Source organism: Choloepus didactylus, chromosome 2 (assembly GCF_015220235.1).
Source record: "Choloepus didactylus isolate mChoDid1 chromosome 2, mChoDid1.pri, whole genome shotgun sequence".
In the NCBI taxonomy this organism is placed as follows: Eukaryota; Metazoa; Chordata; class Mammalia; order Pilosa; family Megalonychidae; genus Choloepus; species Choloepus didactylus.
Window position 1 is genome coordinate 110323890 of NC_051308.1, and position 13491 is coordinate 110337380.

Sequence of the window (13491 nt, forward strand, 5' to 3'; positions counted from 1 at the left end):
CTCTCCCCCATCCCTGGAGGCAGAGGAGGAAGGAGGAAACGAAACCTAAGTCCCAGGCGGGCTCCTGCGGGCCAGCATGACCAAGCACCGCCCGCACGCCAGACGTCTCTCCTGGGTCTGGGTTTCGCTCGCTCCCCCGACGGCCTGCGCCCTCCTCTCCCGTTGGCACGGTGCCCCTGGAGGCTCTATTCTTAGCTGCCCGGGTGTGAAGTAAATCCTCAGGCAGCGATAACGGCGGCAGAGTCAACACAGCCGCGATAAGCGGCGGCCGTGTGAGATCCGGGCGCTGGCGCCAGGCCCGGCCCCTTCCCTCGCCCGCACCCGCCCACTGGCCCTGGGGTCCACTCCCCGGCACCCTGGGAATGGGGAAGTCGTTCTGGTTGCCTGACCCCATTAGGTCCAGGCGCGGTGCCCGGCCCTTCAGCCACATCCCCGCAGGGTCCGGGGGCTGACTCCAGCAGCCGCGGTGGTGCGCCCCCTGGCGGCCGTGGTCGGCTCGGGCCTGGGCGGACTACGTGTGTGGCAGGAGCGCCAGAGTGCCAGGTGGCCTCCTCTCAGGCGCCAGATCCAGCGGGCACCACTGCCCTGGAACAATTGCACAGTCCCCTGGATCCCTCCTGCCTGCCACACCCTGCATGGAAACGAAGAAGAATGGTCGGGCTCAGGGAAGGCAGAGATGTGCCTGGCATCACAGTTTATTGTTTAGAAACCATGAGAATAACAGTTGTTGCTTGGCACAGGCCTAGCAGTGCCCGCTGCAGGGGGTCAGCAGTGGGCAGCACAGGCCTTGCCTGGCCCGACCCAATGGGGACACTTAGTCTCAGCTGGGGCCCCAAGGGAGACTTGGCACAGTGGCATGGGTGTGGGACAGGTAAAGCATGCAAGAGGGAGTGAGAGGGACACAAGGGGCATGCGGCTGGGGGGCATGAGAACCCAAATAAATAAAGCAGGATGGCAGGGTCCCCTTCCCCTCACCAGGGAGTGCATGGGCAGTGTCCAGCCAAAAAGCCTGCCCGCCCCAGGCTGTAGTTTAGCATTCAAGGGGCAGGGTTCTTGACAGGACAGAGCTGGGGATCATGCCCAATGTTCCAGGAGCCCTCCCTCCCAATAAGCCTGGGGAGGAGCACAGGGCAGGGATTGGGAAGGGGCTCTCTCCATGACTTGGGTAAGATGCCAAGGGCAGGGTATGGGGCAGAGCCTTGGAGGGGGGTGGGGGCCTGGGCTAACAGGCATTGGAGAGAATGGGGACATCCAGAGAGGTGAGGAGAGCCCCTTGGTCACGAGAAGGCCTTAGGGAGACACAGACATGGGTTAAGGGCAGGACCACGTGGTAAGAAGAATTTGGGGGAGAAGCTGCCAGGGGAATAACCTGGTGTCAGGAGGCTTGGAGATTGAGGGGGTGTAGGGCCCAGGAAGGGACCAGCTGCAGAAGTGGGGGCAGGAAGGGTCAGTCCAGCTTGGCGAAGCCCCCAATAGTGACCTTTCTCTCAGGCTTAGTGCCCACAGGCTCCTGTAGTTGTACTGCGCCACCCCCAATGAAGCAAAAGGCAGGACACACGGGCCCCGAGCAGTCCAGGGGGCACTCCAGGAGCCCGCGGAAGGACACGGCATCCAAGAAGGAAACTCGGCCCCTCTCATAGTCCAGGCAGATGCCAAGGCGGGGTGGCAGGGGCACCGTGCAGCTGGCTGCTGGGCCGTCCCTCCCTGTCAGCCCTGTGTTTGAGCTCGCCCCAGACCCCAGCAGGATCTTGCCCATGCCGATTGTTAGGAAAGCAAAGGGTGGCAACGCCTCCACGGTGGCATCCTCAGCACCGCTGTCGTGCCCACTGTCTGGGTCGTACCTGCAGGAGTGGGCGTTGGGGAGGAGGATGTTGGGGGGTGGAGTAAGGGGATGGGGGATGGGGTAACAGAGGGCTGAGATGTTGGAAGGATGGAATGTTGGGGACCAAGAGATTGAAGAGATCGGTTTTGGGTATTGAGGAGAAAACGTGAAGAGATAGGGATTAGAGTATAGGGTGGGGGTTTGGTTGGGTGGGAAAGGGGTATTGAAAGGAAAGCACATTGGCAAGAGAGGTGTTGGAAAAAGGAAAGACAATGTATTGATAAAGTAAGTTGAAGAAATGGGGTGTTTATCAAGATGGGAAGGTGGGGAGAGAAATGGTACTGGGGATATGCTGGGGAGAGGGATTTAAGGGTTATAGGATGTTGGAAGAATGAGCAGTTAGTGAATAAGATACTGGGGGGAGGGGAAGGGCAAAGAAAGGATGCTGGGAAGGTGGGTGCTGTGAGAGAGCTGAGGGTGGCTTGGTGTCATCAATGAAGGACGTTAGAGGGATGCAGGGTTGAGGACAATAGGGTAAGGAGGGAACTGGTGTTGGGAAGAAAGCATTTTGAAGAAATGGGGTGTTGGAAATTCTGATAGAGTGCTGGGGAAAAAGGTTCAGAATGGGAGAGGAGCACAAGTAGGAAGGATATGGGGATAAATGGGTTATGAAGATGCGATGTTTGAAGCAAGAATTTTGGGATGCTGAGAAAAGATGTGCGTGAAGAAGGTATCGGAGAGTGGAAAAGGGATGGTGAACTGGGGGGTATTGGGAGAAAGAACATGCAGGCTTCGAGAGATGGTATGTTGTTCCTAAGTGACAGATGGAAGGAAGTAGAGAGGGCTCCCTTGTCGATCCTCCCTTTCCCCAACTACATACTCCGAAAATCCTCAGAGCCCTTTCACAGAGCCCACAGCTCCCCAGACCACAGGCTTCCACGCTCCTTCTGTTTCCTCCTAATTCCCACCCTGGTCCTGCCCCAGCAAGTCTGTGCTCCCCTTGCCACCCCCCGCCCCGCCCCCAGCTCCCACCCCGTCCCACACCTCATCCCTTCCGGAGAGGCCTGACCTGGGGCTGATCACATCCGGGGCACCCTGGAAGCTTTCCTGAAGCTTGCTCTCCAGGCCGACGCCCACCTTGACCAGATAGGAGGCCGGGTCCACGGCGCAGGCCCAGTAGCTGCGGCCCTGGGTCACGGCCACATCGCCCAGGACCACGTCCACGCTCAGGTGGCAGCCGGTCAGCAGTCGCTCGGCAGCCAGCAGCAGGGGCAGCCCTGGAACGCTCCGCACTGCTCGCTGGTCCTTGCTGATGGCCAGCCGCTCTCGGCTTGCACCCCAGCGGCCATCAAGGAAGAAGTGCAGGACTGGGGGTAGGAGGAGGATGTTAAGACAGGAGGAAGGACTTCAGGGACAAACACTGGCACTGTGAGGTGTCAGCACAAGAGACTGCAAGATTTCAGAACAAGGAAAAAGTTGCCAAGGGGTTCAGTCACCACCAGGGACGGCAGGGGTTCAGAGGAACAGGGCCTGGAAAACTAGCATGAGGGAAAAAGAATTGGCAGGGAGGGGAGATGGGGAGTTATTGTTTAGTGAGTGTGGAGTCTTTGTTTGGGGTGATGAAAAAGTTTTGGTAATGGATGGTGGTGACGGAGGCACAACATTGTGAACGTAATTAATGTCATTGAACTGTACACTTGAAAGCAGTTAAAATGGGAAATTTTGCTTTACATATGTTACCACAATAAAAAAAAAAATTAAAAAGTGGGGAGGGGGTCATCCTGACATGGAACCCCAGGAGAAGTTCAAGTGCTGACAAGTGGGCCCAGAAACCAGTCTCCCAGTCCCAGTTGACCTGCAGTGCTTCTTCCAACCCCTTCCCACAGCCATTCCCACTGTTCTGTTCCACCTGGTGACGTCCCCACTACAGCCACACTCTGGGATTCACACCTAACCCTTAAACCCAGCCCCCGCCTCTCACGGCCCTGCTTAGGTGGTGATGCTCCCCCAGCATGCCCACATGTCAGGGCCCACGCTATTTTCTAGATAGTCACTTTACTAACATCTATTAAGCCTTTACTATGAGCCAGAAACTGTACTGACTTTGCATGAAGCTTCATGTTTAATTCTTACAACAATCTTATGAAGTAAGTATTGTTATTATCCCTATTTTACAGAGGAGGAACCTGAAGTCCAGAGAGGTTAAATAACTGGCTCAAAGTCACACAGCTGGCAAGGAGGCAGAGCTGGGATTTGAACCTGGGCAGTCCAGTGCCGGGGTTAGTGCTCATGACCCACTATGTCATACAGCCTCTCCAGTGCCTACCCTGAACCAGCTGTCAGTGCCTGGGCCCTAGCATACTCTATGCCCTTCACACAGTCACCCGGGCCTGCCCCGCTGTGCCCACCGCCACTCTCTCACCAGGTGCCGGGGGTGTGTGCAGGTGCACATCTTCGCTGTACTCGCCATAGCCAGCCTTGTTGCAGCCACGGACACGAAGCACGTACACGGAGCCTGTATCAGGGTTCTCGAGCAGGGCACTGGTGCCCCTCACCTCTTCCCGCCGCTGCCAGCGGGTGGGGCCGGGCTGGGTGGGCACGTCTGTGCGCCGGAACTCAACGGTGTAGTGCCAGGCGGGTGGTGAGTGCGGGGGCAGCCGCCAGCACAGGAAGATCTGGTCGTAGGCAAAGGTGCGCTGGGTGTCAATGACGGGAGCCGCAGGCACTGTTGGAAGAGACAGTGGGGGTCAGTCAGGGCCTGGCCACTGGCCTGGCATGGGGGGCAGGGCAGGCAGGAAAAGGGAAAGCAGCGGGAGCCGGGGGGGTGAGTGTGTGAGAGGGAGCTGGGATAAAGTCCCATGTGGGCCCCGGAGGTCTGCTGTGGTGGCTGGGGGGTGCACCCACGGGATGGGCCGAGCCCAGGTATAAGGAGAAAGAGAGACACAGGAGAGCACTGGGCCGGGAGTCAGGAGGCCTGTGTTCTAGTCCTGATCTGCCACTATCTTACTCTGGCCTTAATTAAGTCACTGCCCCTTTCTGGGTCTCAGTTTCCTCCTTTGTAAAATAAGGGGATCAGACCAGGTAAGTTCTGGGGACCTTTCCAGCTTTGACATTTTATGAATACAGAGGAGCCCCAGGAGAGGCAGGCAAAGGCCACTGGAACCCAGGCAAGAGGGCACTGAGTGGGAGGCAGAAGGAGCAGAGTTGGGAGAGGCAAGAGGGAGCAGTATGGAAAATGGGGAGAGGACAGAGGGAAAGCTAAAGCTTGTGTGCAGGGGGTGGAGGTCAAGGGGTAAAAATGAAAGTTCAGAGGGCAAGGGACAGAGGGCAAAAGGTCAGAAGAGCAAGGATTAGATCAGAGCCTAAAGAAGGCAGAAGCGAGACAGAGGGCAGTGGTCAAGTGGAAAGTCCAAGAGGTCTGGTTCAGACAGGAAAGAGGAAGCAATGAGTGGGGCAGTGAGCTGCGTGGGAGTGGTGGGGTGGGTTGGGGGGCCTGGCGGGGGGCAGGACCCCCGGGGCAGGGCCGCTGACTTGCCTGGGGTGCTCCGGAGCAGAGTCCGCGGTGGCCACAGCCTACAAACAAAGAGAGGGAGAAGCAGCGCTGAGCGCGGTGGGATGGTGTGGCAGGGTGGGCTGGGTGGGAGGAGAGGCTGGCCAGGCCAGGCAGGAGGCCAGGGAGGTCCCCCGGTGGGCACTGCCCCCCGGGCCCGCTGCTGGGGAGAAAGGGAGGAAGGCACTGGTTGGGCATGGGGCCTGACCACCTCCTTACCTCGCTGGAAATTAAGCTCCGTCAGCAGCTTCATCTCACGCCCCACATCCAGCTGGCAATGGCGGAAGGAGGAGCTGGCAGCTGGCCGGAACGTCTGGAGGGCCTCAGTAGCTCGGGCAATCCTGGGAATGGGTCAGGCAAGGGTCAGGCACTGCCAGCTGGGCAGCCACCCTTCTCCTCAATTCTGCCTTGCCTGCCCTTGGAGCCTTGGCATCTGCTTTGGGTCTCTGCCTTGCCCCTTGGGGTAAGCTGGACATCAGCTTGGCCTCGTGACCATCCTTAGGGCTGCAGCTCCCCACTTGGTAGTACTCGGGATATTGTATTAGACGTTGGCTACACCCATGATGCCCCTGCCCCCCAGGATCCCCTGACCCTGTGCCATGCCCCTGGATACCTGTTGTGCAGTTGTTTGGCTGCTTGCACGAAGCAAGGCTGGTCTGTTTCCTTAAGTACCTCCTGAGCATAGCCCACCAGACCTGAGCCATCCAGCAGGCTCCGGTGCTCCTGGATCTGGGCGCTGAGCCGGGCCAGCCGCTCCTGCTGGCATTCCTCAATGGCCTGAAGCAGTGATGCCCGCTTCTCCTCCAGCACAGCCCCCATCCCCCGCACCAGCTGGGACACCTCCTCCTTGGCCTGCTGACCACTCACCTGCCCAGGGAGAAACACCCACAGGAGGCATGACTCACTATCTTCCTCTTGAAGCCAGTGCCTTTGCCAACCTCTTGGGGCACCACACCACGGCTAGGCTCAAAAAGGATCAGGGAAAATTCTACCCACCATTTCCAATAGGGCCAGCTCATAGCTGCCGAGGCTCCTGCACACCTAGATGGGCTCACCTCCTGACTGCTTGTGCTACCTTTCCTGGATGCTCACATCATAGTCCTGACCCCTGAAGGACCACACCCCACCTCCCTCTAAATAACAGAAGCCCATGATTGCACTAATGTCCACTGGTACCTATGCCGTCTTTATTGCCCCTTCCCATATCAGCTGACTCAAGCAATCTGGCAGAAGGTATCAGAGCTACCACCTCATTCGAGCTACCATCTCCAGCGATGTGTGCCACTTGCAAGCAGACAGTTGAGCCTGAGGGTATCTGAGCCCTGTCCTTGTGTCTTTCTGAGCCCTTCCAGTCCTGATCTATAGCCACCCACTCCCACTGCAGCTCCAGGAACAACCAGGTACAGCTTGGGGCACTGGTGTTCCCGCCAATCTGATTTAACCAGAATCTCAACATCCGTGGGTCCCCCATGGGGTTGAGCTTGCAACCAAGTGATTGGGCCAGGCCTACCCTCAAGTCCTTCCTGCCCCACTCTCAGGCAGGGTCCAAGGCCCACCGCCATGCCCTCCCTCACCTCGGTGTGCCTCACGGTCTCCTCCAGCTCACAGATCTGGGTCTGTACTGTGTCCTGGTTTCCCAGGATGTATGTCAGGCTCTTTGTCAGCTTGTCCTGAGGGGGAAGAAAGAGGTGGGCATCAAGCCCGGCCTGGCACAAGCCAGCAGTTCTGAGTGTGTGAGTGTGGGTCAGCCCTGGGGGTGAGTGAAGAGGGGTCCTCACCCTGAGAGCCTGGTAGGCGCTGAGCACGGGTGTGATCTTGTGCCCACTGTGGGTGCGTCGCACACGGCAGAGTTGGCACACCAGCCGCTGGCATGTCTTGCAGTAGTGGGTCACTTCTTCCTTGTGGTCTGGGCACATCAGGCCCTGGGGGTACAAAGAGCAATGAGAGAGCCAGCCAGTGGTGTAAGGGTGTGGACCTCCCCCAGGAGCAGGTTGGTTCCCTCCCTCCCCTGGCCTGTAAGGGTGGAGGGGAGTTCAGTGGGTGGAGAGCCGCAGTGCCACCTGGTGGCACACACTGGCATCATAGAGCCTTTCCTGCAATCTCCAGGCAATGCCCATTTCATCAGCTTTGCTCCTTTCTTCATCTACCTTGCAGGGATGTGTGGTAGTTACAGTGATTATGGTGATAATTAATCTTGGCCTTATGGTTAATAATTAACCCTGTCCGTCTTGTTCACTGCTGTATCCCCAGCACCTAGAATAGCACCAGGCACAAGGGTGCTTGATAAATATTTGTTCAATGAATGAATGCTTACAGCCCTTTTTAGCATATAGATAACTTTCACAAACATTATCTCTTGTGATCCTCTCAATAACCCTAAGGGATGGATATCACAGGGCAGATGTCATCATCCCAGTTCAGCAGGTGAGGAGATGGAGGCTCAGAGAGGTTGAATGATTTATCCAGTGACCGTTTCGGAAAAAGGAGCTTGGCAGTGGCAAAGCTCTGCCTACCTCCTTGCTGTCCTTTTGGAAGCCAGGCACCCCCACCCACCCGTCACCAGGTCCCTCCTTCTTCGGGCCCTGCAAGGGCTGGCTCACCTTGGGGCGGAAGGAGAGGGTGGGCAGGGTGGGCTCATGCTGGGCCTTCTGCGTGCCCCAAGGGTGGAAGAGCTTGAAGCACTCATTGCAGAAGGTGGCACGGCACTCGGTGCAGCCCTTGGTGGCCTCCAGTGGTGGGGGCTTGCATAGCTGGCACAGGATAGCGCCACCTACACTCACACTCTGGCGGTACCGCTCCACCACACGCTCCAGAGTCAGGTTCCGGAAAAGCCCTGCCAGGCCCCGCTCCCCCAGCTCCACATCACCCTGGCAGGCTGGGCATGGGAACATGATCACCTGGGGGTGCACAGCGCCTCGTTTCCGCCCGGGGTATGTCCCAAAGCCTGTGGATGGGCCAGGGAGGTAGAAGAGGCAGCAGTTACAGGTGGCCGGGGGTAAGGGGATGTCTATTCAATTAAAAAACCAGATTTTTATTGTGCCAGAGCACAGCTCTTATTAGAACCTGGATGAGCAGTATCTCCACCCCCCAAAAGACAGATGCCCCTGCCCAGTAATGGACCCCTTAGATCTTCCTAATAGACATCCCAGCACCCCTTACTCTCACCGCACAGACCCCAGCCCCACCTGACTTAAGTAGCCGGTCCAGGCGGTCTGGCTTGGGGACAGTTCTTCGGGAGAGGCGGGGGCTGCGGGTGGAAGGGGTGGAGGCAGGCGAAGTGGGCTCGGAACTGGGGTCCCCGCCATGGCCTATATAGCCCTGCTGCCCCAGCACCTCCCGGGCACAGGCCTGGCACACGTTGTGGGTACAGGGCAGCACCAGTGGCTGCTTGTACATTTCTTGACAAACTGGGCACAGCAGTTCCTTCTCCATGTTCTTCATGCTCGTCTATGGAGGGACCGGGAGGGGATGTCAGAGCTTGGACACCTGGGCATATCTCAGCAGGACCCTCAGTTGCCCTTAGGGACCCAGAGGCCTCAGCATGAGGAGTCCTCTGCCTCCTGCCTGTTTCCCTCCCGCAGAGCTCTCAGCTCACAGAGGTGGGATGATGGCTGGGACTTTTACTTCCCCAACCTCCAGCCCCACACCTCCTTCACTCCTGATGCAGCAGCCGGCTCGCACCCCCCCTTCACCTGCCTGTTGTCCCCATCCCCCAATCTCTGGGCCTCCTGTCCCAGGCGCTCCTCTCAAGGACACCGCCCATTCTGCAGCTCAGTGCGGACCCCCGCCCCCTTCTCTCGCACCCCCAGCGTGACTCCTCCCCACAGTCAGGCGCCGCTTGCTCTCTATCGTTCAGCTCTCTCCATCCGTCTTCCTGCCAGGGCTCCGGCCTGCGACCGTCCCAATCTCCATTCCCCACCCTTCCCTTCCCCATCCGCCTCCTCCGACATCCCGATTCCTGCCCATTCCCTTTCGCCCCCCACCACTTGGTCCTCCTGCCCTCCCCCTGCGCAACCCGGCTAGCTGCAACCCCCTCCCCAACCTAGGGAGAAACAAGCGCCCCGCCTTCTCGCCCCCTCCCCACCGGAAGTACCCCTCCCTTTTTTGGTGGCGGGGGTCCTCAGGCTATGCCCCACCCCCCACACCTCACCTTGGTCCCTCTTTTAGCAGCCATCCCGGTCAGGGGCGCAGCTGACACAAAGGAGGGAGGGACAGAGAGGGAGGGGGAAGGAAGTGGTGGGGGGAGCAGGGTTGGCACCGCCCCTGGGAGAGCCGGGCACGGGTTGCCATGACAACTGCAGGCTCGGAGGCAGCGCCGAGTAGGGGTGCAATGGGGTGGGGTCTTTGGGAGGGACCCAAATTGGGAACTGTACCCTGGAGCGGCTCCTTCGTCGCCTCTCACCTGTCCTCGGTTTTCTGTTTTCCAGACTCACACGCGTCCCCTCCTCATAGCATAGCCTCCTCCTGCAGCCTCAGCCCTGGTGCACTGCTGGCGGCTACCCCATCCCAACCGCCGTGTCTAGGCAGCTCTTTGCTCCTTATACCTCAGCAGACCGACGCTTTCACAGCGCTTGCCTCCCGGCTGTCCCCGGGATTACCCACTCTCTCCTGCCTCCCGATCCTCCCAGTCATTTTCACCCTCACCAGCCTCTTGTCCACATCCCAGCGTCTTCCCGATCCCCACCTGTTCAAGGTCCCAGTTTGCTTCGGACCCCTATACTCCCCCTCTCCTTCCGCTAGACCCCACTTTAACTCACACTGATGCGGACCAGTGCATCCATGATGGAAGTGAAGGTCTGCATATCATCACCCTCAGCCATGGCCCTACGATGCCCGTCGCCGTCCGCCCGCCCCCGGGTGCCCGATCCCGGCTGCGGCTGCGAACCCAGGGCTTAATGCAGGAGCCGGGTGGGGGTGTGGTGGGGGGGTGAGGTGTCACTGCGCATGCTCCAGGGACCAGCCTCGAACGGCACCCGTCGGGCTTGGGGGGGTTGAGGGGGGTGGGAAATAGTTCTCCCCACGTGGGTCTCGGAAGGTGCGGGTGGGTGGGTAACACGAAAAGGTATTTGAGGGGGAGCCATTTCTTATGTTCGCATTCTTCATTAACTCCTAATCTTACTCATGGAAAGCGGGAGAATAGTTTTACGGAAAAATGGGCTCCTAGGTGGGAGCACTAGATTTTGCTTTGGGCAAAAGTCCACGAAAGATGTTGAGGCCAAGATCATGAGGGAGGGAAACAGGTACTGGAGATGGCATAAATGGCAAAGAAGACAGAGGTGGACTAGAGGTTATGGGCATGGACCCAGTGGCTCAAAGAAATAAGTGCAGCCTGCACTGAGAAGCAGTGGATGCACCGGGCACGGGCGGAGGGGGAGGACCCGGACGGTGGCCGGGGATGCTCTTTGAAGCATGGTTTCCTCCTCCGCGGAAGAGGGCGCTGCGAGGGAACGAGACGAGGACGCAGGAGGAAGTAAGGCTGCGATGGCCACTGGCGCATGCGCACAGCCAACAGTGCCCGGTTCGGCTTCTGCTCTTTCTTGTCCAAAAACGCCTGTTGGACCCACCGGCAGGACATGATGGGTAACCGGGCCGGCGGGATCCCGGGACAGACTAGCGGGGGTCCGAGTTAGGGCGGACCCGCTTTCCTAGTCCTCTCCACTCAGAGCTGACGTGTCCTGAGTTTCAGGGAGAGGGCATTTTCTATGGGACGTGAGGGCTTGGGATTTTCGGGGCTGGGGAATATCTGGGGGACGCCGCGAGGAGTGGGGGAGTTGGGGAGTGTCTTCAGTCCCGGAGTGCTTGAAAGCGGTCGGTCCGTCGAGCCCTGGACATCCTAGAGGGAGGACCGGTTCTGATTTTCCGTCCCTCCTCTCATCTTCTTCAGTGGTGGGCACGGGCACCTCGCTGGCGCTTTCCTCCCTCCTGTCCCTGCTGCTCTTCGCTGGGATGCAGATGTACAGTCGTCAGCTGGCGTCCACCGAGTGGCTCACCATCCAGGGGGGTCTGCTTGGCTCCGGCCTCTTCGTCTTCTCCCTCACTGTATCCTCCTGGAAGGGGTGTAAGGGAAGGGGTGTTTGAGGGTTGCAAGGGCAGAGAGCCAAGCGGTCTTGTGCTCTACCCATTGCTCACACTGTTCTGCCCCCACTGCTTGCCCTACTCCTTAACTCTCTTAACCCAGGCCTTCAATAATCTGGAGAATCTTGTCTTTGGCAAAGGATTCCAAGCAAAGATCTTCCCTGAGAGTAAGCGAGAATTCAGGGTTTGGGCATTTTTAAACCCTCTCCTTTCCACCCCACTCCCCCAACACCATACTGAATCTTCAGGAGCTTAGATGGTAAAAGTTGTTCAGGGCAAGGGAATATATTTAATAAAACTGCTTCATACTCCTGGAATTGGAACTGGATGAGAAAGATTGTGAAAGCAAGAAACTAAGTTATCTTCTGGACCGCCCCAGGGAAGGTTTTGAGGGGTTGGCAAGTTTGGGCAGATGTTTTACATCCATCCAAGGGGAAGTGTTCTGTCTCCACTAAAAGAAGCAGCAGTGAGGGGTTCTGAAATCACTGTTTTTGAGCCGCTATTAGTGAATTCTATTTATTTGAGGTGATTGGAAACAACCCTAAATATTAAATACACCAAAGTCTGTGGCAGCAGGAATCCCAACAAAACAAGAATGACAGTTAGATTATCTTCTGTTTGAAATGATCCTTTTGCTACTGTTCATGTGTTGGAGAAGCCAAGACCTGCCTTTCATGGTTTCCCTCATTTCTTCATTCCCCACTAGACCTTGCTCTAGACCTTGCTCTAGCCTGTTGTTAGCTTCCAGAGTTCCTTCCATGAATTTTGTCCCTGTGTGTCTTGTCATTTGTTTCTGAAAGAAACCTTTGCTGTGGGGCAAGATCCCTGACCCTCATTGTCTTCCCTGCCCTCCCCAGCTGGGCAGGAGGGACTCTGCTTGCCCTTACTTTCTCCCCTCCCTTTTTCTCTCCAGTCTTACTTTAGATGTCTTGAGATCATTCCCTGTCCCCATGGGAGAATGTATCCAGACACTGCTTTCCACTCTGTATCCAGGGAGTGAGTCCCCAGGCCAGCCAGTTTAGTGAATTAATTCCCATTGGCTGGCTTCTGTTGGAAAGGCCTTAATCCTCTTCCCCAAAAAAGAGCAAATCTTGCCCTTCAGGTTGTTTCCTTTTCTTTTTCCTTTCTAGGTGAGGAAAGAGCCAGGTTAGGAAAGTTAAGTGAAGTGAGGTTGTGACAGTGCTGGTTCCTTCATGCCCTGGGCATCATTAAGGCCATCTGAGGTCTTCCTGTCATTGTCATGCCCTACTGTTACAAGCAGGTCCCGGATTTCTCCCAGACTCCCCATATGAATGCCGGGTATTTCCATTCTGACCACTGCCCTCCTTGTTCTTCTTGTCCCACTAGTTCTCCTCTGCCTCCTGTTGGCTCTCTTTGCATCCGGCCTCATCCACCGAGTCTGTGTCACCACCTGGTATGTACCTGACCGCTGGTTAAGGGATGTAGTGCCCTGACCTTTGGCACTAGATCCTACTTTGACGGTGCCAGATTTTCTTGTTCACACCTCCTTCCCCCGTTGCTCTTTTTCCTTTGTGATTACCCATTTTCTTAAACCTGGGCCTAGATTCTTTCCCTGATTCTGCTGTCTGCCCTAAGAGGCACTGGACTGCAGGCCCACTAATGCCATGACTCTCTTTGTCTTCACCCTGTAGCTTTATCTTCTCCATGGTTGGTCTGTACTACATCAACAAGATCTCCTCCACTCTGTACCAGGCAACAGCTCCAGTCCTCACACCAGCCAAGGTCACGGGCAAGGGCAAGAAGAGAAACTGACTCTGAACATTCAATAAAGTTGATTCTTTGTAACTCTGTGAGTTATATGTCGTGGACCTCTGCCAATGGCTGCCTGGGAATGCAGAACATTAGGGCTTGTGGCCACTTACTCTTTTCAGACCTTGGGGATAGTGGGGCTTTCCTTCCTCCAGGGTTCATTTACCAAACATTTTATTGAGTGCCATCAATGCCAGGCATGGCATATGCTTTTTTGAGAATCTCAGCATGAAACAAAAGTGCATAGCTGTTTTGTGGACTTGACCTTTGGGAA

General features: G+C 57.0%; 2 protein-coding genes across 5 annotated transcripts; one reads left to right on the forward strand and one right to left on the reverse strand.

Moving 5' to 3' along the window:
* Positions 1–686: 686 nt before the first annotated feature.
* On the reverse strand, positions 687–10320 carry TRIM46 (tripartite motif containing 46). Of its 4 annotated transcripts, none has more exons than XM_037813895.1 (10): positions 10130–10320; positions 8558–8819; positions 7973–8316; positions 7151–7294; positions 6947–7042; positions 5986–6239; positions 5592–5713; positions 4245–4547; positions 2892–3189; positions 687–1841 (listed from the first exon to the last, which is right to left on the reverse strand). In XM_037813895.1, exons 1-10 carry the CDS (start codon positions 10190–10192, stop codon positions 1448–1450), a joined length of 2280 nt encoding a protein of 759 aa, XP_037669823.1. In that variant the 5' UTR covers positions 10193–10320; the 3' UTR covers positions 687–1447. The 4 variants fall into 4 exon arrangements, with proteins under 4 accessions (XP_037669823.1, XP_037669840.1, XP_037669831.1 ...); XM_037813912.1 differs by lacking the exon at positions 10130–10320 and adding an exon at positions 9775–9888; XM_037813903.1 differs by lacking the exon at positions 10130–10320 and adding an exon at positions 9523–9546.
* Positions 10321–10821: 501 nt separating this feature from the next.
* KRTCAP2 (keratinocyte associated protein 2) lies at positions 10822–13253 on the forward strand. The gene is made up of 5 exons (XM_037813934.1): positions 10822–10952; positions 11257–11411; positions 11551–11614; positions 12795–12861; positions 13100–13253. The coding sequence occupies exons 1-5, from the start codon at positions 10868–10870 to the stop codon at positions 13218–13220; spliced, it is 492 nt and encodes a 163-aa protein (XP_037669862.1). The 5' UTR covers positions 10822–10867; the 3' UTR covers positions 13221–13253.
* Positions 13254–13491: the final 238 nt, after the last annotated feature.